This window comes from Chlorocebus sabaeus, chromosome 24, assembly GCF_047675955.1.
Source record: "Chlorocebus sabaeus isolate Y175 chromosome 24, mChlSab1.0.hap1, whole genome shotgun sequence".
Lineage (NCBI taxonomy): Eukaryota > Metazoa > Chordata > Mammalia > Primates > Cercopithecidae > Chlorocebus > Chlorocebus sabaeus.
The window spans coordinates 68,796,693-68,820,832 of NC_132927.1; the positions used below are offsets into that span (position 1 = coordinate 68,796,693).

Genomic DNA, 24,140 nt, shown 5'->3' on the forward strand with positions numbered 1-24,140 from the left:
CGCCTCCTTTGCTTCGTCATTTCTCCATCTCCTCCCCTGGCTTCTCCTCCACCTGCTCCTTATATGAAAGTATTTCCCTGCATTCCAACCTGGAGCCTCTTTCTCCTGCGCAGCGATTTTCCATCCTGGCTGTCCACTGGAGTCATCTCTGGACTTGAAAACACACAGACACAGAAACATTTGTTGACTTCCGATGGCCTCAGTGGATGACCTGAGGTGACCTGTCTCATATTGCTAACATCATCACCCAGGAATGTCCCTTCTCCCTCTTTATCTTGCATGACTCTGTGCCTGTCTTCCTACTACTCCCTCTCCCTCTACTTGAAACAGCTTCCCCAGTCCTCTGTCCTGCAGAGTAGAGCCCATACTTCCTTCAAGGCCTTCCCAGACCCCCAGGCCAGAATGAATCACCTGCCTCTGGTTTTTATGATCTTTTGTTTGTAAGCTTGCTTCTATTATTATTTAGTAATCATTCATTTGGAATGTTCTTGAACAAACTCAGTCTGAAATATTCTCACCTGTGGCCCCCACCAAACATAGGTACCAATCTGAGGATGTCTAAACTCATCTCTCATACTAGTCTTTGAAACCTAGAAGCAGCACAAAGGTACTTTTTCACACATTGATTCATTCAACAAATGTGTACTGAGGGCCTACTCTGTACCAAGCGTCATGCCAGCTGCTGGCTGCAGAGATGAAGGGAGCTAAGTGTCCCTCAATTCTGGGAGGAGGTGAACTCAGCGGGGCTGCAGGAGCCCAGAGAATGGGCACCCAATCATCTCAGCAATCAAGGAAGACATGGACTCAAGCCAAGGCTTAAAGAATGAAGGGTGTCAAGGGGGATGAAGGGGAGTCATGCACACAGACATACATTTAAATCACAGCAAACATTTTGTGATTTAAAAGGAGGCAATGAATAACCAGGAAAAAGTATGATATAGAGATTATGAAAGAATTCCAAGTAGCTCAAACCGGAAACCTCATGGGGGCTACAGTGGGCTGAATAATGCGCCCCAGAGATGTCCACATCCTAATCCTCATAAGCTGTGACTACGCTTTCTTACATGACAGAGGGGAATTTGCAGGTGTGATTAAGTGAGGGATGTTGAGATGGGGAGATAATTTTAGATTATATGGGTGGGTTCGAGGTCATCACACTGTGCTCATAAGAGGTGGCCAGGAGGGTCAGAGAGAGATGAGCTGATGGAAGCAGAGGTCAGAATAATGTGGGGTCCATGAGCCAAGGAATGCAGGAAGCTTCTAGAAGCTGGGAAAGGCAAGAAATGGTCTCCCCAAGTCTCCAGAAGGAAAGCATCCCTGCTGACACCTTGATTTTAGCCCAGGGAAACTCATTTTTGGATTTTTGACCTTATGAACTGTAAGATTATAAATGTGTGATGTTTTAAGCCACTAAATGTATGGTGATTGTTAAATCACCCACAGGACATAGCACAGGGCCCAAGAGTGAGAGGGGGAAGAGAGAGATGCTGGTGAGGGTGCATCTGAGAGTGGGAGGAGGTGAGGGTGCATCTGAGAGTGGGACGGCCGTGAGGGGCAGCCAGTATGGAGCCACTGAAGGCGGCTTCCCAGAGCAGTGGCTGCTTTGGATTACAATTTCTGCAGGGCCACCCGATTCAGTGTGGAGAATGGCTGGGATGAGGGAATGGTAACAAGACCAGAACAACAGCCATCAGCCAGGAGCCAGAAGCCCAGAAATGAGGTGAGGCCATTTGCAGAGAGGAGAGGTCATCTCAGGGCAGGTGTTCAGTGTTTGCAGGGTGACTTGTAGGTGCATGTGGAGGTACTGTCACCCACAGGATTTGGGAACTGATTATCGAGAGAAGAGGGAGAGAGGAGGAGAGCAAAGCTCCCAGCCCTCTGACAGGGAAGCCCAGGGGAGGAGCAGGTTTGGGGCATGGGAGATGATGAGTCCCATTTGGATCATGGCATCTGGGAAGTCTTTAGGATTTGGGCTGCGTGATTTGACCTCTCAGAGACCCTCATCACATCCTCTGCAAAACTAGGATGGTGAACTTCCTGCAAAACCCATTATATGAATAATGCATTCCTGTTGCCTGGCCTGGTGCCTTCAACTTAGCCAACACCTATGCGTGGCCGCTATGATGGCAGGCAGAATGCAGACACCGTGCAACAAAGAGGAACTGCTCCCCTCAAAGCTTCCACTCTTGTTCCCTTGCTGCCTTCTCTCCAGAAGGCTGGTCTCCCCAGGGCAAAGGAGAGCATGATCTGGACTTCTTAAAGTTTGATCACTGGGTTTGGGCATGGAGGGGATTCTGGAGCCTGGTGAGTGCCTCAAGCCGGGGTGCCTGGGATGAAGGTTTCTCCTGCAATGTGAGAGATGGCTGCCCACCTTGAGGCTCAGCCCTGGAGCTTGGGGATGGAAGAGGAGATGAGATGGGAGGCTCTCAAACTGCCTCGTCCAGGATTTCGGCTGTGGAAGGAAGAGTGTGTGAGAGAAAAGCTGTGGGAAACAAAGGGGGGCCAGAGCTCTTGCCATACTGCCCCTTGGGCCTCTGGATGAAGCGCTGGGCATGGTGGTCAAAGCCAGCTGGGCTGGCCCACAGAGTCCGAGGGAGGGCAGCATCGCCAGGCATGCAGGGAGCCAGCTCTGCATGTGTGGGGCTGCTGACCTGCAAGCAGGGGCTGACTTGGGCCTTCTGGGTCAGAGAGCTGGATGTGGCAGAGAGGTCTGTAGGTCCAGTGAGTCGCTGGAGGCTGAGCTGGCACAGTGCAGCCGCTGGGCTGTGACCAAGCTGGGACTGAACTTCTTGGGTCCCTGGAAACCCCTGAGGCCGGGGCAAACTAAAATAGTCAGTCACCCCAGGCCAGGGCTGGCTTCTTGGGGATGTGACTCATGCAGCTGCACAGAGCTTGTGCTTAGAGGGGGCCCACACTTAGAAGCGTCCTGTGCTAGGCTTAATGCTCTGCTGTTGCAATCTGTAATTCTTGAAATCTGTACTTTTTTTTCCAGGAGGGGGTTTTTATTTTGCACTGGGTCCCAAACATTTCATAGCACATCTTCCCACAGGCCAAAGTTACCCATGAGGACCACACCCTGCATGTCAGAATCTGCAGCTTCTGTCAACGAGACCCTTGGGAGGTGGGGACATTGAGTCTCCCTATTTGGTCCTCAACATCACCTTGTCCAAGGCTTCACTAATTAATGGCAGCTGAATTGAACCCAAACTTCCCCGAACACACCTCTTGGCACCCCTGTCAGGGGCAGAGCACCAGGCAGAAGGCATTGAAGAGCCACCAAACTAGACATCTGTTCTACTCTTATAAAAATCAATAAAGGAAAAAATAAAAAATAATAAAGGGAAACTGACATGTGTCATGAACTTACAATGTGATGGACACTGTTAGCCACTTTCCATACAATCCTCACAAGCAGCCGTGGGGTAGGTATAGCTCTACCCATCTTCCAGATGCGAAAACTTGGGCCAGGAGAGGGTAAGAAGAAACTTGCCCAAGATCACACAGCCAGCAACAGTGGGGCTGAGACAGGAACCTGGACTGTGTGGTTCCAAAGCAGCCAGAGCTTCTGCCCCTCCCTGACCCACCCCGGCACTCAGCCAACCTCAACAGCTCTTTAAGAAAGTGAGTCCCGCTTTGGGAATGTTCTTACCTGAAGTCCCAGAAGCCTCCTGCTGAGTGCACACCTGTCTGCAGACTCTCACCTGGGATGACAGCAGAAGCCCAGGCTGGGACTGTGGCTGAGAAGACCAGTGTGGGATCAGATTTCCCCTCAAACTGACTGGCTTGTTGCCAAACCATGATTTCAAATGAACCACCCTGGTTTATTACACTGAAGAACACTTGAGAACACATTTGATTTTCAGAGGAAGTAAATATCCCCAAAAAGGAGAAGTGAAATAAAAACAAATCACATCCTTACCCCCAAGTAGTTATGGAACGTCTTTTTTGCTAAGCACACTATACAAGGAAGTGTCACAGGCAGTCCTGGTCCTCCAAGCAAAAGGCAGGCGAGCAGGATTAACAATGATTAGCAATTGCAGCACCTCTCAATGGTAGGCACTTAAGCTTTCCTAGGCAGTGCAGGCATACCTCGGAGACATTGCAGGTTCGATGGTGGTTCAGTTCCAGACCACTTCAATACACCGAATATCACTTCATTGTGCAAGTTATATGTATTTTTTTTTTTGGTTTCCCAGTACATATAAAAGTTATGTTTATACTGTAGTCTATTAAGTGTGCAATAGCAGTATATCTATTATGTGAAACAAATGTGCATACCTTATAATTAAGGTATGCAATATGCTTTATTGCTAAAAAATGCTGATGATCATCTGAGTCTTTTTTCTGGTAGAGGGTCTTGCCTTGATGTCGATGGCTGCTGACAGATCAGGGTGGTGGTTGCTAAAGGCTATGGCAATTTCCTAAAATTAGACCAGAATAACGTTTGCTGCATCGAATGACTCTTCCTTTCATAAAAGATTTCTCTGTAGCGTGCAATGCTGCTTGATGGCATTTTACCCACTGCAGAACTGGTGTCAAAATTAGAGTCCATTCTCTCAAACCCAGCTGCTGCTTCATCAACTAAGTTTACAGAATATTATAAATCTTTTGTTGTCATTTCAACAATGTTCACAGTGTCTTCACCAGGAGTAGATTCTATCTCAAGAAACCACTTTCTTTGCTCATCCATAAGAAGCAAATCCTCATCCATTCGTTTTATGAGATTGCAGCAATTCAGTCACATCTTCAGGATGCCCGTGTAATTCTAGTTCTCTTGCTATTCCCACCACATCTGCAATGACTTCCTCCACTGAAGTCTTGAACCCCTCAAAGTCATCTACGAGGGTTGTAATCAACTTCTTTCACACTCCTGTTAGTATTGATATTTTGACCTTCTCCCATGAATCATAAATGTTCTTAATGGCATCTAGAATGGTGAGTCCTTTCCAGAAGGTTTTCAATTTACTTTGCCCAGATCCATCAGAGGAATCACTATATGTGGCAGCTATAGCCTTAGGAAATGTATTTCTTAAATTATAAGACTTGAAAGTCTAAATTACTCCTTGGTCCATGGGCTGAAGAATGAATGTTGGTGTTAGCAGGCATGAAAACAACATTAATCTCTTTATATATCTTCATCAGAGCTCATAGGTGATCAGGTGCATTGTCAGTGAGCAGTCATATTTTGAGAAGAATCTTTTTCTTCTCTGCAGTAGGTCTCAACAGTGGGTTTAAATTTTCATCTGGTAAACCAGATGTGCTGTCATTCAAGCCTTGTTATTTCATTTACAGAAATAATGAAGTGTTATTTCATTTCTAGGAAAAGTTGATTTAGTATAATTCTTAAGAGCCTGAGGATTTAAAAAATGGCAAATGATCATTGGCTTCAACTTAAAGTGACCAGTTGCATTAGCCCTTAACAAGAGAGTTCAGCCTGTCCTCTGAAGCTTTGAAACCAGGCATTGACTTCTCCTCTCCAGCTATGAAAGTCCTAGATAGCATTTTCTTCCACTAGAAAGCTGTTGTGTCTCCACTGAAAACCTGTTGTTTAGTGTAGTCATCTTCCTCAGTGATCTTAGCTAGATCTTCTGGATAACTTGCTGCAACTTCTATATCAGCACATGCTCTTTCACCTTGTACTTTATTTTGTATTTATTTATTTTTTTTTTTTCCAATACCCCTTGGTGATCTGCACACCTTGTACTTTTATGTTATAGAGATGATTTATTTCCTTAAACCTCATGAACTAACCTCTGCTAGCTTCAAACTTCTCTTCCGCAGCTTCCTTGCCTCTCTCAGGCTTCAGAGAATAGAAGAGAGTGAAGACCTTGCTCTGGACTAGGCTTTGGCTGAAGGGATTGTTATGCCTGGTTTGATCTTCTATCCAGACCACTCAAACTTTTTTCCAACTCAGCAATAAGGCCGTTTTGCTTTCTTATCATTCGTGTGTTCCCTGAAGTAGCACTTTAATTTCCTTCAAGAACTTTTCCTTTGCACATTCACAACTTGACCATTCAAGGGCCACCTCCTCCCTCCTTCAGGCCTCCCTGACTGTCCTTCACAGAATGGGAGGAAGCAAAGAAAACCATGAAAAATGACTCTTTTATGCTGAACGTTTGTGAACGGTATTATCAGAGCAACTTAAATTATCTCTATAACTCATGGCCTCGTTTTTTTAAATAATAAAATATGTAATACTCTTTACTATAAATTCCACATAGCCAACTGGTTTTCACAGAATGCTTTCACTGATTTTTGCCAAACTCTTGTATCTCTAACCAACCTATGGTTGCAATTGATGAATAACATTAATGTTGTAAATGAAGACATTTTTGTTTATACTAACTGGGTGCAATCAGAGGGAAACAATAAAGATGTAAGTCAGAACTTCATTCATTCATCAACAATATGAATGACTTTACTGCAGAATAAGACAGTAGTTTTTGAAAACTGGAAGACAATATTCTTAGTTTTTTGTGCTTTTTACAACATAATGACTAAAGACATGACATACTTTTAAAAAGCAGTTTCTTTGAAGTATAATTGACACACGATAATTGTCCAAGTTTAAAGGGTAAAATCTACTAAGTCTTGATCTATGTATAGACCCACGAAACCATTACCATGACCAAGATAATGAAGATATCAGTCAACCCCAAAAGTTTCCTCATGTGCAGTGGCCTTGATTTTTTTTTTTTTTTCATTTCTACATGAATGTAGTGGGCAATGTTCTATTCTAATGCCAATATCCATTTTTTTCGTCCTTCCCAATAGAATCTTAATTTTGATCAGGTTTCACCTCCTCCACAGTATGATCTGAGAAGGTTACTCTTGCCCCAGGACCAGGCATAGATCCTAATTAACCTAACCATTGCATGACATTCTCTTATTGACTGGGGTGGGGATGTGACCTATGTTGACCAATCACACTATACGGAATTTTATTCCATGCTTAGGAGAGAGGCTTTTCCTGACTTCCTACAGGATGGACCCAGGGAACACAATCCCGGTTGTCACTGTAAGTTATCTTGGAACCATAGGAGAACTGGCCTTAGGAGGAAGTCAGCACTGAAGGGGTCAGAATACAAAGAGGGACTAAATCAATCACTGAGTGATTGATGGCAACATTAAGTCTCTGATTGATTTGCACCTGGAGCCTGCCTATAGCCAGCAGCTGTATAGGCAGCTCCTAAGAGGGCTGCCAATTATTCCTGCCTCCTGGTCTTCAGGCCTTTGATAATCCCCTTCCCTTGAGTATGGACAGCACCTGTAACTTGCTCCTAACCAATAGAACTGGGATGTCATGTCTGTGATATGGTTATATAGACTGAGACTTGCATGTTGCACTCTCTCTTTTGCCTTCTCAGCCTGCACACTTTCATGAAGGAAGTGGTCATGTTGGAGATTTCCACATGGCAAGGAGGTGAGGGTGGCCTCAAGACAATAGCCAGCAAGGAACTGAGGCCCTCAGTCCAGCAGCCCTCAAGGAACTGAATCCTTCCAACAACCGTGTGAGTTTGGAAGCAGATCCTTCCCCAGCTGAGCATTCAGATGAGACTCCAGCCCTTGCCAGCAACTTGATTGCAGTTCTGAGAGAGAGCCTGAAGCAGTGGCAAACATCAACATGTGCCAAGTCTCCTAACTTACAGAGACTGTGAGATAATAAATGTGTGTTAAGGCCGGGTGCCATGGCTTACACCTGTAATCCCAGCACTTCGGAAGGCCAAGATGGGAGGATCACTTGAGGTCAAGAGTTCGAGACCAGCCTGGCCAACATGGTGAAACCTCATCTCTACTTAGAAAATACAAAGATTAGCTGGGTGTGGTGACACACACCTGTAGTCCCAGATACTTGGGAGACTGAGGCAGGAGAATTGCTTGAATTCAGGAGCTGGAGGTTGCAGTAAGCCGAGATTGTACCACTGCACTCCAGCCTAGGCAACAGAGTGAGATTCTGTCTCAAAAAAAAAAAAAGTGTGTTATTGTAAGCTACGAAAGTTGGGGTTAATTTGTTACACAGCAATAGATAATGAATCTACCACCCTGTCTCTAGGCTTTGAGTTAAATGAGGTAATCTATTTCCTATGTATTCAGTCCACTTAGAGTTACGGTTTTCTGTCACTTAATACCCAAGAGCGTCTTCCTATGGCATATTCATCCCACTAGCATCTAAACTGCTCAAGAGCAGGACTTCATGACCTCCTAATGCCTCAGTGGTGTCAGTAACTTTGTAGACTGTATGAATTAAGAACATTGTTGGCCCTGATTTCACTTCTCTTCTGACAGCACAATCCAGCAACAATCAGAATGGAACAAAACTCAGAAATGGAGAAGCCTTTGTCCTTAGTTACAAGTCATTTTTATTTAGCCAGCAAGAGGTTATTACTGTTTACAGAACCCTCTACTTGATATTGAAGGGAGGTGAGAAATGTATTCCCTGCCCCCAAGGAGCTTGCACCCATGCTAAGGACAATTGAAATATGAGAATCCTACAGTGTCTAGCAATGTGTAACATGTGCAGGTTAATAGGGCACTTCAGTTGGGACAGGCTTCAGGGACAGAACCCGGAGTCCCATGAGCAAATGCAGCTGATTGTCTGGGCAGGGAAAAGTTCCCTGAGAAAGAACTTGGAAGCCTCCAGTTCCTGCCTCCAGTGATGGGTAGGGCTAGCCAAGGAGGAATGGGATGCCGGGACACCAGACAAGAAGCCTCCCCAATAATATAGTTTGGGGGCTGTTTGGAAAGCTGTTTGTCTTCTCATCAACTTAGTACCCTATCTCTGAGTTTGCCCACCCCTCACAGCCAAGATGGGTCCATGAGATTACCCCTCCTGAGAACTGGGAATTGGGGCTGAGGTGCTGGTCAGTTTCTACACAGCTGCAATGGAAACATGTACTCTTGGGAGCTGCAGGATGGTCTCTCAGTAGAGAAGGGAAAGAGGCCTGGGACCTGCAGAGGCGGGACAATGAGGCAGAATCCCAGAGAGCCATGCTGAAGAAGGTCTCTATCGTCCCATAGGAGAGACCCCCAGCATGTCTGTCTGGGCCCCCCTCCCTTCCAGAACTGGGGGAGTCCCTGACCAGCCGTGGGGACCACAAGGCACACCTACACCTGTGTCGGATTCACTTCCTGCCACACAGAATCTCAGAACAGGAAGATCCAGGCAGATGCCAGGCCATCCCCCATGGGGCAACCTGGCTCTCAGAGGTGCTTCTTTAGCTAGTACAATGTTTAGAAATCGGGGCCAGGCACAGTGGTGCAGTGGCTCACGTCTATAATCCCAGCACTTTGGGAGGCAGAGGTGGGTCGATCACCTGAGGTCAGGAGTTTGAGACCATTCTAGCCAAGAGAGGGAAGCCCCGTCTCTACTAAAAATACAAAAATCAGCTGGGCCTGGTGGCAGGTGCCTGTAATCCCAGCTACTCGGGAGGCTGAGGCAGGAGAATCACTTGAACCTGGGAGGCAGAGGTTGCAGTGAGCTGAGATGGTGCCACTGCACTCCAGCCTGGGCAACAGAGTAAAACTCCGTCTCAAAAAAAAAGAAAAAAGTTTAGAAATCAGAAACTTTCTTATTAAAAATTCCAGATTTTTTAAATTGTAAGGGCTTGGGTGCTCAGGCCCTCATTCTTGTTGGATAGCTGTTGGTGAGAACAGAGAAGAGGCTGTCCCTTTTGCCTGGTTCCCAGTTGACCCCAACCCTACCCCGTCAGGGCAGACAGTTTTATTACCATCTGGCCTGAGGACACTAATTGATTTTGCAATAATAGAGCTTGTCTCTGTCTGTCTCTCTTTTAAAGATTTCTCCAAATCTTTAAAATGGAGGGAATGGACACGTAGAACCTTGCTGGGGATCAGAAGAAGATGAAACCCTCGCAAGATGAGCTGTTTTCTGATGATCTACTTTTGCCAAACAAAATATCCCAAACAGCAACCATTTTATTGGTCAGGAATTCAGAGCATGAGGACTTGGGAATGAAAAGAGAACCCAGGAAGAGAGCAGAGGGCAAGGTTGGCCAAGGTGCACCATGGGCCACAACCAAAAGAGGCTGCTCAGATTCTTGGTCTCCACTATGGTCATTTATCAGCAACAGGGTCAAGGTGGGGCCCCATCTGCTGTCCACCTGAGGAATTCTGGCTTCTCAGAGCAGGTGAGCACTGGGGCTAGGCCCATGGAAGCCAGGCTTTGGGAGACTTGTCCTGCGTTTCCCAGCAGTGGTCCAGGGAGCTGAAGGAAACCTTTCAGATCAGCCTGGGCGGGGATGAAGGATTGTTCTAGGTGCAGTAGTTATATAGACCGCTTCCCTGGGGTCCAGGGAGGCCTGAGAGTGGCCTGCAGACTTGTTTTAGAAACAACTAAGGAATAATAATGGGGCCCTGGAGGCAGGGGTCTTCTTGTCCATCTCATTTGTACTCATTGCTTATAGATGAGCAAGATGAGCCTTTGGGAAGAGACTTGCTCAAGGCCACCCAGAAGCCGCATGGGTCTGTCCTCAAAGTCCATGTTTTCAAACAGGGCTTTGAAACCCTTGGAAACATGTTACAGCCCTGTTGAGGGAGATGGCGGAGAAGATGACTCATTCCCATCCAGGAGGAAATAATTTAGCCTCTGGAGGAGAGGAAAAGTCAGTGGGGGGTGGTTATGACCTAACGAAGGGAACCTGTAGGAATCTGGGCAGAGGGGAAAGGGGTGTGAGCTGGAGCAGTCAGGGTGGCCTCCTGGAGGCTTTACTTTTTCCCCCCTTAAAAAAAATAACAGCTTTATTGAAATATAATTTATATACTGTACAATTCCCCCACTTACAGCATACAATTCAATGGTTTTTACTGTAGCCAGAGTTGTGCAACCATCACTACAATCAATTTTAGAACATTTTCATCACCCCATAACTCTTAGCAGTCATTCCTCATGGTCTTCTGTTCCCCCAGCCTCTGACAACCACTAGAGTACTTTCTGTCTCTCTGGACTTGCCTATACTGGACATTTCGTATAAATGGAATGTGGTCCTTCGTGACCAGCTTTTTTCAATGAGCATAATGTTTTTGAGGTTTATGCATGGTGTAGCATGTGTCAGTACTTCATTCCTTTTCGTGGCCTAATAATATCCCCCTGTATGGATGTACCACATTGTGTTTATACATTTGTCAACTGATGACATTAGATTGTTTCCATCTTTTGGCTAGTATGAACAATACTACTATGAACACTCACGTATAAGTTTTTGCATGAACACGTTTTCATTTTTCTTGGCTACATAACTAGGAATGCAATTACTGGGCCATATGCTTAACTTGATGTTTAACTTTTTGAGTAACTGCCAGACTCTTTTCCTAAGTGGCTGCACCATTTTACATCCCACGGGGGAGGTTGGACTTTTCGTGTATGCTCAGATGTGGATTCTTTTCTTTCTAACTTCTGGCAGGCTGATTTGGTGGAAATCCAGGGAAGATGGGAGAGGAGGGTGTGAGGAGAGAGCAGCAGGGCAGAGAGGCCTGAGGATCTTTTCACCAGAGCCCTGGGCTCAGTACTGTCTGGTCCTCACTTGCCATGTGGCCTTGAGCAAGTCACCTCCACTCTCTAGGCCTCAGTTTCCTTATCTCTAAAATGAAGGTATTAGATCTGGAAGATTTTGCCCCCGGAGGACACTTGTGATATCTAGAGACATTTCTGGTCGTTACAGAGAGAGGCTGATGCTATGGGTATTTATGGATCATGGAGAGGCCATGGATAGCGTTAAACCTCCTGCAGTGCAGAAGGCAACCCCAATAACAAAGCATTCGCCGGCCTCAAATGTCAATAGTGGCCAGGTAAAGAAATCCTGCATGAGACTGAGGTGACCTAATAGGGTCCAGTCCTGCTTACTCTGGGAAATGCTCTGGGAAAAGACTGGGCTTGTGAGGCATTTTTGAGCACCCAGGCACTTAGAAAGAGAGGCCTCACGGTTCCACCTGGGGTTGCTGTGGGTTTTGCATTTGTGTAAGCTGGCCGGTGTTCTCCATCTGCGGTACCCGGCACAGGTGAATTAGATGCCAGGCTTGGTGGATGAGCAGCCCGGCTTGTTGAGGAGTGAGCTCCTTGTCACGGGAAGCATCCAAGAGGAGGCGCGTGCAGATCTGTCAGGAATGTGGAGGAGGCGCCCTGGCTCTGGTCTGAGGCTGCCCTTGAACGATTTCCAGGCTCCCTTGGGCAAGGCTGTGGCTCCGTGTGGGGCGAGCTCCCCGCCGGCTCTGGGCCTCCCCACCTGCCGGCCCGCGGTCGGCACTGGCACAAGCGGAGGCTGTCTTCCTTCCCCGCGGCCCCACGCCGAGTGGAAGACTTTCCTCTTAAGTTTCCCTCTCCGAAGCCCCGCGGACCTCCCGCGCCCCAGCCCCAGCCCCAGCCCGCGGAGGCGGCACCCCGAAGCTGGGCGCCCGCGCGGCGCCTCGGCCCCGGCACCCCCCGCCCCCAGGCCCGGCCCCGGGGGCGCGGCCGCCGGGTCCTCGGTGTGCCCCAGGGGGCTCTGGGCCGCGAGCCGCTGCCGAATGGCTTTTGACAAAAAAACCCTTGACCACCAAGGCCAGCCTCTTCCTGAAAGCCCCGCTCGCTCCGATACAGGAAGTAGAAGGGAGCGAGCGCCCCAGAGCGCGGCGGCAGCTGCGGCCCGGCCCTTCCCGAGGGCCAGAGCCAGGGACATGCGGGCGCCCGGGACTCCGCGTTCCGCTCGGCCCGGCGCCTGAGCTCCTCCGTTCCCCGTCCCGGAGCTGCCGGCGGCATGATCCGACACGCCGGGGCGCCCGCGCGCGGGGACCCCACGGGGTAAGTCCGGGCAGCCGCCCACTCCTCCCTTGCGGTCTCCACGGCCCCCATCCTGGCCGCCCCACTCCACTTCTTGTCCCCGAGAGTCCTCCGGGCGCGGGACCTCGGGGGTGTCGGGCTGAGACGGGTCCCCCACCGTGGCCGAGGCCAGATCCCGGTTCTGCGGGGCAGGGGGCGGCCCTGGTGACTCCGCTGGACCCGACGACTCGGCTAAACTTTCAAGGCAGGGCATTTCACTGGGAATCCAGTGCACACTTTAGGCTGCTGGTGGACGGATTACAAGGGAGTGCGTCTCTACCTGTTAGAGCCGGGGCTGCCCGCGTGGACGCGGCCCCCTCCCCGGCTTCTGCCCCGCCTGAACTTTGCAAACAAATTCGCTGTCCCGGCCCCGCCAGCCTGCTGCACCCGCTGCTCTGCGAGTCCCAGCGCGCGCCCTCGGGCACCGGAGCCCAGCCGGGCGTGGGGTCGGAGACCCGGACCCCCGCAACTTTGGGCGCCCGCGGCCCAACAACTGACCGGCCCTCCTGGACCGAGGGTCCACTGGGCCCTTTTCCCCCGCCCCTCTGTCCTGGCCATAGACAGTGACCTTCGCACCGGCCGTGGCCGAGCCTGGTGCTTGGGTAGGGTCCAGGGCGCACGGGCTGCGCGCGGGCTGTGGGATCCCGAGGGAGAAGGCGCAGCGTGGAATGCATGACGCCGAACGGTTTGGGAACTGACTTGGAGAGGAGTCCCTGGTGGCTAAGTCCCCGCTCCGCCTCCATGTCGCCCCCAGCCCCACCTCGCGAGCTCGGGCATTGCTCCGGGCTGGGCTCTGAGAGAAAGTCTTCTTGCCTTGCCCAGCTCAGAGGGCGTCCTGAGAAGCTTCAGGTGTTGTAGAGACGCCAGGTTGGAGGCGGATTCCGGGGGAAAGCCTATCTCTGGGTGTCCAGGAGCGCGTCTGGGGAAGCCATCCCCAGCTTTTTGGTTTAAAAGTCCCGGGCCTACTTCTCTGATGGACACCCTGCCGCTCCCTGGCCTGGCCGTGTGACCTCATCTCCCAGGCCCTCAGTTCTCTGCTCTGTGAAACTGGAGATTGGGCGGACCTTGTGCAGTCCTGAACCGGGGCACAGCTGGAGGTGACGGGCTCCCACTCAGCTGGGAGAGACTGCGAGGGGGCCTTAAGCTCATCTAGATCTGAACGTCTCCCTTCTTCTCCCTCCCTCCTGCCAGCCCTGAAATTCTGGATGCTGGTTTCTCTGCAAAGACAAATGCCGTCCGGTGGGAGGAACTGGGAATTCGTTGGGGAAGAACCCCCCCACCCTCACACCCACTTGCGAGTATCTGCCACACCCAAGATGGCAGGGTGAAGCCGGAGAGGAGTTTCTCAGGGAGGAAGGGGAGGTGAGGGGCCAGGGTTGCTGACCTCACCGACTTCTCATTTTCCCCAGAGATGATCTGGTGTGACCCACTTCCTCTTGTCTTTTTTTGTCTATTACTGGGTCAGTTATTTAAACTCTCTATCTCGGTTCACTTATCAATAAAATGATAAATAATAGTAACTACCCCTTAGAGTTGTTCTGAGGACTAAATGCACAGAAAGGGTTGAATGCATTAGCCTATAGGGTGAACCCTTCATCATAATTATCACCATTATTATCATTTGTTAGGTATGATCCCTCCATTTGCCAAATGTGTAACCTCAGACAAGTGACCCGGCCCCTGCCTCACCTGTAAACTGGGGGTACTAGCAACACACACCACGTAGAATTGTTTCGTGGACTGGCTGAGTTCATAGCTAAGCAGCTGCCCCCAGGCAGCTTAGGGGAAGCGCATCTGTTCAGGCCTGCTTAGAACTGTGCTTGGTACATTCTAGCGCTATATGAATATTGGTTTGTTGCTAAAAACGTGGCTTTGTTTTGGAGGACCTTTTGGGTTGGAAGGGCTTTGAAGGGTAGAGGATTTGCTGGTGGATTGGAGGGAAAGAGGAGTGGAGGATGACTCTGGTGGGGCTCTGTCTGCCCAGGGTCCAGTGCTCCAGGGACAGATGCCGAACTGTGTGTAGTCTGCTGAGAGTGGGTTCTCAGAGTCCACTCAGGCCAGTAGCTTTCAGGGGGTAGGGAGAGACCTAGCAGGCACCCCCATGCAGCCCCACCATGGCAAGTAGACCAGTCACCTTTTCACATCTTTGCCATGTTAAAGGTCTGCTTAAGATTTCATTTGAAAAAGGATTCCACTGCCCGAAAAAATGTGGCTGTCACTGACCTAATCAATCCCCTAATTCAACAATGAGGAACCGGAGACTCGGAAAGGGGAAATGGGCTCCCTGGTATTGGGGGAGGTGGTGGTAACTCCTGAGCCTTGGCCTGATCTAATGCAAGGGTCCTGCTGGAGCCCTAAAGAGGAGCCCTTTATCCAGTCCAGGTTGAGACGGGAGCTCTTCTGGGTGGGGCCCACCTAGAGCAGGGCCAGTGATGGATTCAGGGTGTGAGCCTGCAGCTCCAGCTCTGTCCCTTGACCTTGGCTTCCTGGATTCAAAGAGCTAATGTTCCTGGAGGTCCTGACTGGCACTTAGGAGACCTAGCCCTTTCCAGATCCTAACAGAGGCTCTGGTGCACAAGAGCAAAGGGTCACTTCACCAGCTCAAGCCTGCACTCCTGCCCCCACCCCACGAGAAGCCCCAGTACATCCTCTGAGAAGCAGCAGGGAGTGCAAGGGTCTGGGGGTGTAGGGTCCCCTTGGGATGAAGGAGTCGCAGCACATTTATCCCTGAGGCCCTCCTCATCTCCCCTACCCCCTTGGTGCCCCTCTATCCTGGCTCTGGGTCCCTGATCCGTGATCTTCACTGAAGCAGCAAGTGTGAAAAGCTTAAAATGCCCCAGGGCTCCTGCCTTTTAACTCAGGAGATACAGAAATCAAAACTGGAAACCTACCAGGAACTTATCTCAGCTGGAAGCAGAGAGAGGCGTGATATTTGAAGGAGGACACCCAGATCCTTCACCAACCCCTTAGGCCTCCCTGGAGCTCCATTTTGGAGACAGGAGTCTGAGGTGGTCTGTGTTGCCTCCCAGTCCCTTGCCAGAGCAAAGACAGGGAAAGAATGGGGGACAGATGGCCACAAACTCTGTCTCTGTGACCCCCTGGAAGATTCCACCTGTCATGGCAAGACATGGCAAGCTGTGTCATCTAGGTAGTGATGAGTGAGCACAGTTGGGTGGGCAGCAAGGAAGAGGGGAGGCAGCTTGGAAGAGGGGAGTGCCTGAGCAAAGGCTTGGGCGGTGGGAAAGTGTGGTGGAGGGGCTTGTGGGGCGGGGAGTGCACCCTTCAAAACCCAGAAGTGCATGACACACATTGCTTTACAAAGTGACTGTTATCAGATAACAGGGGTTGAGGAAACGGAAGACAAATTTTGGCTGGGGAGAGATTGACAGAAGAGGGGCAAAAGTATAAAGAGGTCTGCCCACAGAACCCCATCCTTGGGGGGTCTGGGTCATCTAGGGGATTGGGGGGCATCTGTGTGCTCAGAAAGAGCCTTAACATGGGGTAAATGACGCCCAAGGCCTCTTAACTTCCTGTTGGCCCCCTGCTCTCTGATCCTATTAGGGAGTAACCTTTAGAAGAGAGTGGAGGGCCATGTGTTATCATCTTGTTATTGGGTAATTGGTTGGTGCTGCTCTAATGGACAACTCCAGAATGTCCTGTTGATACAACCATTGCCCCGAACCAGCATTTATTCTGAGAACCAGGAAGTCGAACTTCTCCTGCCCGCCAGGAATGTCTGAAACATGGATATTTTCCCCCAAGATTGGAGCCAAAAATGAAAATCACAGCTTTAATGACTTTACCAAACTGGATCTCCCCCTCCGTCCTACCCCACAATGGGCCCTTCTCGTGGTTTGCTTGTTGCCGATCAATCTAGAGGGACTCTCAGGCCGGGCAGGGAAAGCGGTGTGTCCCCCAATAGCCCCCTAATTGCCCTCAGGTGACATGCTGTCCTATTTAAAAGGTCCCTCAAGAAAGTCCTGCCCTCCGTGCCGCAGCCCAGCCCTGCTGGAAGCCGGTGCACAGCTTCATGTCTTCTGTCCTCCCCGACGTGCCGAGCTGGTCTGTGGTCTTGTGCCTTTGCCCGTGAGGTTCTTTCTGCCCTTTTCACAGGGCTCACCTCTTCCATGCAGCCTTCCATCCGTGCCAGCTCACAGAAATTCCTGCCTTTTGAATATTCATAGCCTTTTTCACATGAACCGCATGTTTGCCTAGCGATTTGAAAGAAGCCAAAACCTCTTTAATCTTATGACTTCCTACTTCAGTTACAAACTTCCAAAGAAAGGGGTCAGGTCTTTTTGTTCCATATCCTTGTGTCCCACATGCACTTGGCACTCAATAAATGCTTAAGGCCAATGACACACTGATTGAAGGCTGCACAGCCTTTTCTTTCGTGTCCCTTGAGCCCCTGAATTTCTGGAGGTGTTTACAAGGTGACCCAGATAACAGGGTGGGGCTAAGTAGGGGAAGACCCAGGGCTTGGGGACTCGGAGCCCAACTCCATTCTGCAGCAGCTGGTGGCCCCCACCACAAGGCTACCACACTCCTCTCCAAGTCTGGAAAGAGGAGGTCACCCAGGCAATTGAGTAGGGACCCTGCTTGACCCCGACTCACCTAATTTTATCCTCCCCAGCTGTGCTCCTGATACTTGTCAGGGAGAAAGGATGGGGGAAGGAGAGGCCGGCCCTGGATACTGTGTCTCAGCTGGAAGAATGGAGAATAGCTTGGTGTACAGACTTGGGGGAGCCCTGGGGCGCCAGTAGGTTCCAAATGTGGGTCTCTGGACCACTGAGAAACTAGGAAAATAAGGGTGGCCTGTGTGTGTGTGTGCTGTGTGTGTGTGTTGGTGGGGTCTGTGTGTGTGTGTTGGGGGCGGGGGTCAGCATCAGCGTCAGCCATGGCTGCCAACATGTCTTTTCTTAGGCAGAACTGTCCTTTGCTGGTTTGGAAGAGGCGTGGGGACTTGCATGTTGTAGGTCATCAGTAGGGCTAGAGAATCTGGGGTCCTGTCCCCTCTAGTATTTTAGGATTTTATTCTAGGAAGCCACTCCCTTCTCTCTGGACCTCATTTTCCCATCTGAGAAAAGAGCTCCATGTTCTCAAGGTCCCTGCTTGCTCTGACAGTCAGCGGCTCTCCGAGTCACCAGCTAGCAGGCAGCAGAAGCTGGTGTCCTAGAATAATAGCGTTCAGGGGATCGAAGTGCCCATTGGAGCTGAAGTGGCCCATGGAACATGCAGGCACTTTCACGAGAAACGAAGACCCATCCAGGAGACTTCTGGCTCATTACCCTGACCAAGCAACCTGGAAGGAAATGGTTTTTCTTTTTCTTTTTCTTTTTGCTATTGCTGTGGTTTTATTTTGAAAAACCTAGTCTTGAAAAAAGTACATTTGGTTTTGGGAGCCCACTTTGGGGCAGGACCCATGGCTTCTTGCCAAGTGGACAGTAAGCTGGGAAGGTTTCTCAGGTGGGGAGCCCTGGAGAGCTGGAGTAGCCTTTCGAGGGTGGCTGGGCCGGTGAGGTGGAGCCTGCCTGGCCATCGGCTGTGGGAGCTGTGGAGGTGCTGAGGAGATCACAGGCAGCTGGGGGTGGGGGGCCTGGCTGTTTAGAGGTCGTCTGTGAAACTGCCCCGTCAGGGTTGGAGTCTGAGGGGCGGCCCTACCAAGGGAGGTTGAGGCAGGTGCCAGGCTGAGGGAGCTCTCTGCCAGGCCTCAGTCTTCCTGCCCAGGGCTGCCCAGAGATAGCCAACATGTCCCTGTGCAGGTGAGGGCAGCCCTGATGCTGTGTGCCTCCCTCCCCACACACAGTATAGTATAGTGAAGCCAGTCCCTCCCTCCTGCCAGCGTGGCCTTGATGGAGAAGAGAGGAGTGATGGGTACACGGGAGGCCTTCCCTCACACTGGCATCCACAGGGCAGTGGGAAGGCCTTACTATCTGTGTGGCATCAGCATTTATAGAAGAATCTGGAAGCCACAACCATGTCCTCTCCTCTCACTTTTCTGCCAGTAGGGCCTCTGTGTGGCCTTGGCATGTCTCCTCTCCACCGGGGCAGGGGTTGGAGGGACTGCCTCCAAAGCAGAAACAGTGCTGATGGTCAGAAGCTTTGAACATGGCTGCAGAGCCCCCTGCCCCAATTTGACCTCAGTAATACCCAGGGGTGCCCCCATCTCAGCCAGTACACGTTTAATGGAATGAACGAGCCTGCAATGAAATGTCGGTTCTCTTTTTAGCAGAAATGGCCTAGGCCGTGGTTGTGGTCAAGGCCTGTTGTCTGTATTTGATGTGACGGCACACACTCAGGCCACATCCTATGGGGTAATGGCGCTTGCATCCCCACCTTCTGGGACTGAGAGAGCCCCAGAGCCTGGCTCTGCACACAGGCCTGGAGCTGTGGGGAAGCAAGGATTCCAGTAGAGGGGAGTGGGAGTGGGGCCCATCCTCGAGGGGCTGCCCTAAGGGGGGTTCTCCTAGAAGGTGGCCTCCATTTTGCCCCTGACTCTGGGGTCTTTATCAAAGCTGAGAACTTTTTATTCCCTAGTTAAGAGATGCTAAACGCCACCTTACCTCCCGACTGACGTTCAACACGGGGTGTCAGGGACTGATGCAAAAACCTGTTTTCTGAAAGACAAGCTGGAGAGAGGGGTGGACAGAGGGCACCCCAACAGTAGCAGAGAAGCCTTCTCCTCCTCCAAAGTTTCCCAGAGCTAAATTGTTCTGTGGGTCAATACGTGTGCTTCTTCATCCGCCTCCGCAGACTGAAGAAATAAAGGGCTTTGCATCTGAAATTCACAATCTGATGATCTCTGGCTAAAGGGAACAAGCTGTCAAGAAAGAAGTCACCAGGGACCTTTTCCCCTAACCTCCGTGTTCCCAGCTTCCTTAATCTCAGTCAATGTCACAGACTGATAATGTAAATTTCTCTAGGGATGTAGCAGTTCAAAGCAAGGACTTATCTCTCTACCGATGGCACCTGGTGACAGCATTTATTATCCTTGCTTCTTTCTGTTCTTGACATTTTTGACAGAGCATCCATCTAAAATATATTCAAGGATTCTTCTCACAATGGATGTCTTCTCATTTATCTTCACCCATCCTCCTAATCGTCATCCAGACATCCACCTATCCATTCTATTCACCATCCATCCATCCATCCATCTACTTATCTACCCATCCACCTACCCACCCACCCACCCACCAACCAACCTACCCTTCATCCATCCATCCATCTACCTATCCACCCATCAACCTATCAACCCTCCCACCCTTCTATCCATCCATTTATCCATCCATCCACCCACCCACCCACACACCTACCCTTCCATCCTTCCATCCATCAATCCATCTATTTACTGAACACCTGAACACCTAGGAGTTTCCAGTTTATCTACTAAGGAAAATGATTTGATTTGGATGTTCATCCCCTCCAAATCTCATGTTGAAATGTGATCCTGAGTGTTGGAGGTGGGGCCTGGTGGGAGGTGTTTGGGTCATGGGGGCAGATCCATCATGAATGACTTGGTGCCATCCTCACAGTAATGAGTGAGTTCTCAGTTCACATGAGATCTGGTTGTTTAAAAGAGCCTTGCACCTCCCTGCTCTCTCCCTCTTGCTCTGTCTTGCCATGTGACACACCTGCTCCCCCTTCCCCTTCTACCATTATTGGAGGCTTCCTGAGACCTCACCAGGAGTGGATGCTGGCACCATACTTCTCATACAGCCTGCAGAACCATGAGCCAAAATAAACCTCTTTTCTTTTCTTTTTTTTTTTTTTTTTTTGAGATGGAGTCTCGCTCTATCACCCAGGCTAGAGTGCAGTGGTGCGATCTCAGCTCACTGCAAGCTCCGACTCCCAGGTTCACGCCATTCTCCTGCCTCAGCCTTCCAAGTAGCTGGGACTACAGGTGCCCGCCACCACACCTGGCTAATTTTTTGTATTTTTAGTAGAGACGGGGTTTCACCATGTTAGCAAGAATGGTCTCGATCTCCTGACCTTGTGATCTGCCTGCCTCGGCCTCCCAAAGTGCTGGGATTACAGGTGTGAGCTACCGAGCCTGCCAATAAATCTCTTTTCTTTATAAATTACCCAGCCTCAGGTATTCCTTTATAGTGACACAAACTGGTCTAACACAGAAAGTAAGAGAAATATGTGCGTATTTAAAGCACAGGGTACTGTATAAAAAGCTGCCGAGGTTCTGTTACAGTTGGCTGTGCAGAGTGAGTAGGGAGGATTCCCTGACAGAGGTGGCATTTGAATTGGATCTTGAAGGATACATAGGATTTTAACCACTGAAATCAAGCATATGTCGAGAAGCGTATTGCAGATAGGAGAAACGCCCTGAGTGGGAAAGGACACGTTGTTTCTGGCAGCCCTAAGAATCTGGGGTGGGGGCAGGGAGAAGATTCCATGTGTGATGGGCCTGGAAAAGTGGTTGGGGCCCCCTTGGCTATGGGTGGGCAAGTTTGACTTTTACCATGGTGGTGAAGACCACAGTTCTGTTCTTCCGGGCAAGACACTGAAACGGAACCTGCCAGAGCACCCTCTTCCCCTTCCTCTGTTAGGCAAAAGTTGATCTCTATCGCCCGCTGTTGTTGCCAGGGTTACCTGAGATGATGATGTTCTTGACTCTGGGTTGTGAGACCAGTGGGGGACTCTTACCTGTATGTATGTGGGGGGTGTGTGTGTGTGTGTGTGTGCGCGCGTGCGCACATGCTATTGATTTTCCAAAAAATGTATTATAGGCTTTAAAAGTTTATACGCAGACATACCCAAAATAGGGAAATTGAAAGCATCAAACATTTTTATCTGAGTCTGCACCCGGTGCAAGTACGTGTTAACTTGTGTTCTTTTTTCACTGAGTGTTACCTCTGGTACACATTGCTACATGCTGTGTTGTGGACCTATGTTGCCTACCTGCCATCTTCGATGGTCTCATCATATTATGATCATTTTAATGGTCAGAGTTATTTCATGTGCCTATCTTGACTTCTTTTCAAGTCCCCTCTGTTTTAAATGAAGCTCCTGAAAACTTCCGCGGGTCTAGGGTTTAGGGACCATTTCTTGAGATCTGTCATCATCCTGGAGCCTTTGAGTCCAGGAGTGAAGCAGAGCCTGCTGATTGGCCCCTGAATTTTTGCTAGGTATAAGTTTTAGCTGAACATTTCCCAATTTTCTTGCAGCTAGGTGTGGCCATATGACTAAGTTGAGGACAGTGAGATGTAAGTGGGGAGTATCATCTGCTTGGAAAACCCCTTAAGTGGAGTGTCCTTCTCTCCTTTCCTCTTTCCTGTTGCCTGAAATGCAGACGTGATGGCTGGAGTTGAAGCAGCCATCTTGGATTCTGAGGCACACTTAAGCATGGAAGCTATGCAGGATGGAACAACAATACATTACAGTAAGAGTCCTAAACATGTTAGACCATCATCCCAGCTACAGACTGCTTACCAGTTTTTTTATGAGAAGAATACATACTATCTTGTTGGTTTGTTTGTTTGTTTATTTATTTATTTATTTATTTATTTATTTATTTATTTTTTAGATGTAGTTTTGCTCTTGTCCCCCAGGCTGGAGTGCAGTGGTGATCTCGGCTTACCTCAACCTCTGCCTCCCAGGTTCAAGCGATTCTCCTGCCTCAGCCTCTCGAGTAGTTGGGATTACAGGTGCCTGCTGCCACTCCTGGCTCGTTTTTTTATTTCTAGTAGAGACGGCGTTTCACCGTGTTGGCCAGGCTGGTCTTGAACTCCTATCCTCAGGTGATCCACCTATCCCAGCCTCCCAAAGTGCTGGGATTACAGGCATGAGCCACCGTGCCCAGCCATACTATCTTGCTTATTTTAATTTCTTATTTTAGATTTTCTATCACTTACAAGCTTAGTTCTAATGAACACAAAGAGCTTTCTATCTCTGTCGCGTAGCACCAGATTATATGCCCGAAGTACTCAGCTGCCTTGCAGGGCGACCTGCAAGTCCCCATTTCCTAGTAGAGGCAAGAATGAGGAAGAGGGAGGAGAGAGGAAAGGCAGCTTTGCACCCACTAAGGCTCTTGTTTCAAGGACTAGATTACAAACATTTTTTCTTTTCATATTAAGTGTTTATGAGTTTTAGCTTTCGCCAGAAGCTTTAGACTGTTTATTCTGGTTTGTGTCTCTGACTCTCAAATCTTTGTTCTTTGACAGGGCTAGGTTTCCTGATCAAGCCATGCCTCTTCCCCCACCTCAGTTCTGTGCTTTAGGCCGAGAACTCACTTAGGTTAACCCTTCCCGTGCCAGTGTTCTCCAGCGCCTCCTGAGAGTTGGTGTCCCTGCCGCACAGCACAAGAAAGGCCTGGAGACCAGGTGCAATGGCTCATGCCTGTAATCCCAGTGCTTTGGGAGGCTGAGCTGGGAGGATCTCTTGAGGCCAGGAATTCAAGACCAGACTGGGCAACACAGCAAGACCCAGTCTCTACAGAAAATTTTATAAATGAGCTGGGCATGGTGGCGTGCACTTGTAGTCACAGCTACTTGGGAGGCTGAGGCAGGGGGATCACTCGAGCCTTGGAGTTCAAGGTTACAGTAAGCTATGATCACACCACTGCACTTCTGCCTGGGTGATAGAGTGAGATCCTATCTGTATACAAAAAACTAAACTAAAATAAGGACCTGGGGCCCAGTCTCAACAATGCCTGCGTCCTTGCCGGATGCTGCCGTCACTCATTCATTCACCGTCTCTTTGTTGAGACGGTCTTGGGGTCTCTTGGGCCGTATCTTGGCACTTGCTGAGTGTTAAGCTGGGTTTGTGCTGACCACTGGCCACTGGGAGCCTTCAGTGGCCACTTCACCTCTTTGCCCAGCTTTGGGAAAGGTTTGTCCTGAAACGGCTGGGACTTGAATTCCCCTTTCCAGGGACAGCACAGGCCTCTTCTGAGCCTGTAAGAGCCTGCCCGGAGCTGCTCAACAACAGCCTAAGACCACTCCTGGGACATAAGAGGCCCCAAGAATGGCCTGGGAGTTAGCTGGGGGGCTGTCTGGAGGAGCTGGGCCAGAGACCGCTGAAGTGGCCTGAAGGACAGTGAGGGTCTTGTTTCCACTGGGCAAGGCCGCCCCAGCCCTGGCTCTGCAGTCCTCAGGCGTCAGAGCTTCGTGTCACTCTGGAAACTCTTCATCCAGCCCCTGCTTACAGATGAATTGGTGGCTCGGAGAGGGGAAGTGGTTTCCCCAAGGTCTCCGGACCTGTGGGCTGTCTCCCACCAAGGCTGTCTCCAAGGCTCTGTGCGGCACCCAGGCCGCTCTGTGGCACAAGGCCCCAGAGACAGAATGTGGGCACATCTGCCTTCACTAGCCGCCTCCCTCTC

At 49.9% G+C, this 24,140-nt stretch overlaps 1 protein-coding gene across 2 annotated transcripts in view; it reads left to right on the forward strand.

Moving 5' to 3' along the window:
- Positions 1-12,407: 12,407 nt before the first annotated feature.
- RIN3 (Ras and Rab interactor 3) overlaps positions 12,408-24,140 on the forward strand; it is a 183,932-nt gene continuing 172,199 nt past the window's right edge. The window contains exon 1 of one of the 2 annotated variants that reach the window (XM_007987638.3): positions 12,408-12,793. In XM_007987638.3, coding sequence (XP_007985829.1) covers positions 12,750-12,793 — 44 coding nt within the window. In that variant the 5' untranslated portion in view covers positions 12,408-12,749. The remainder of the gene's footprint in view (positions 12,794-24,140) is intronic. The other variant, XM_007987637.3, reaches the window with a different exon arrangement.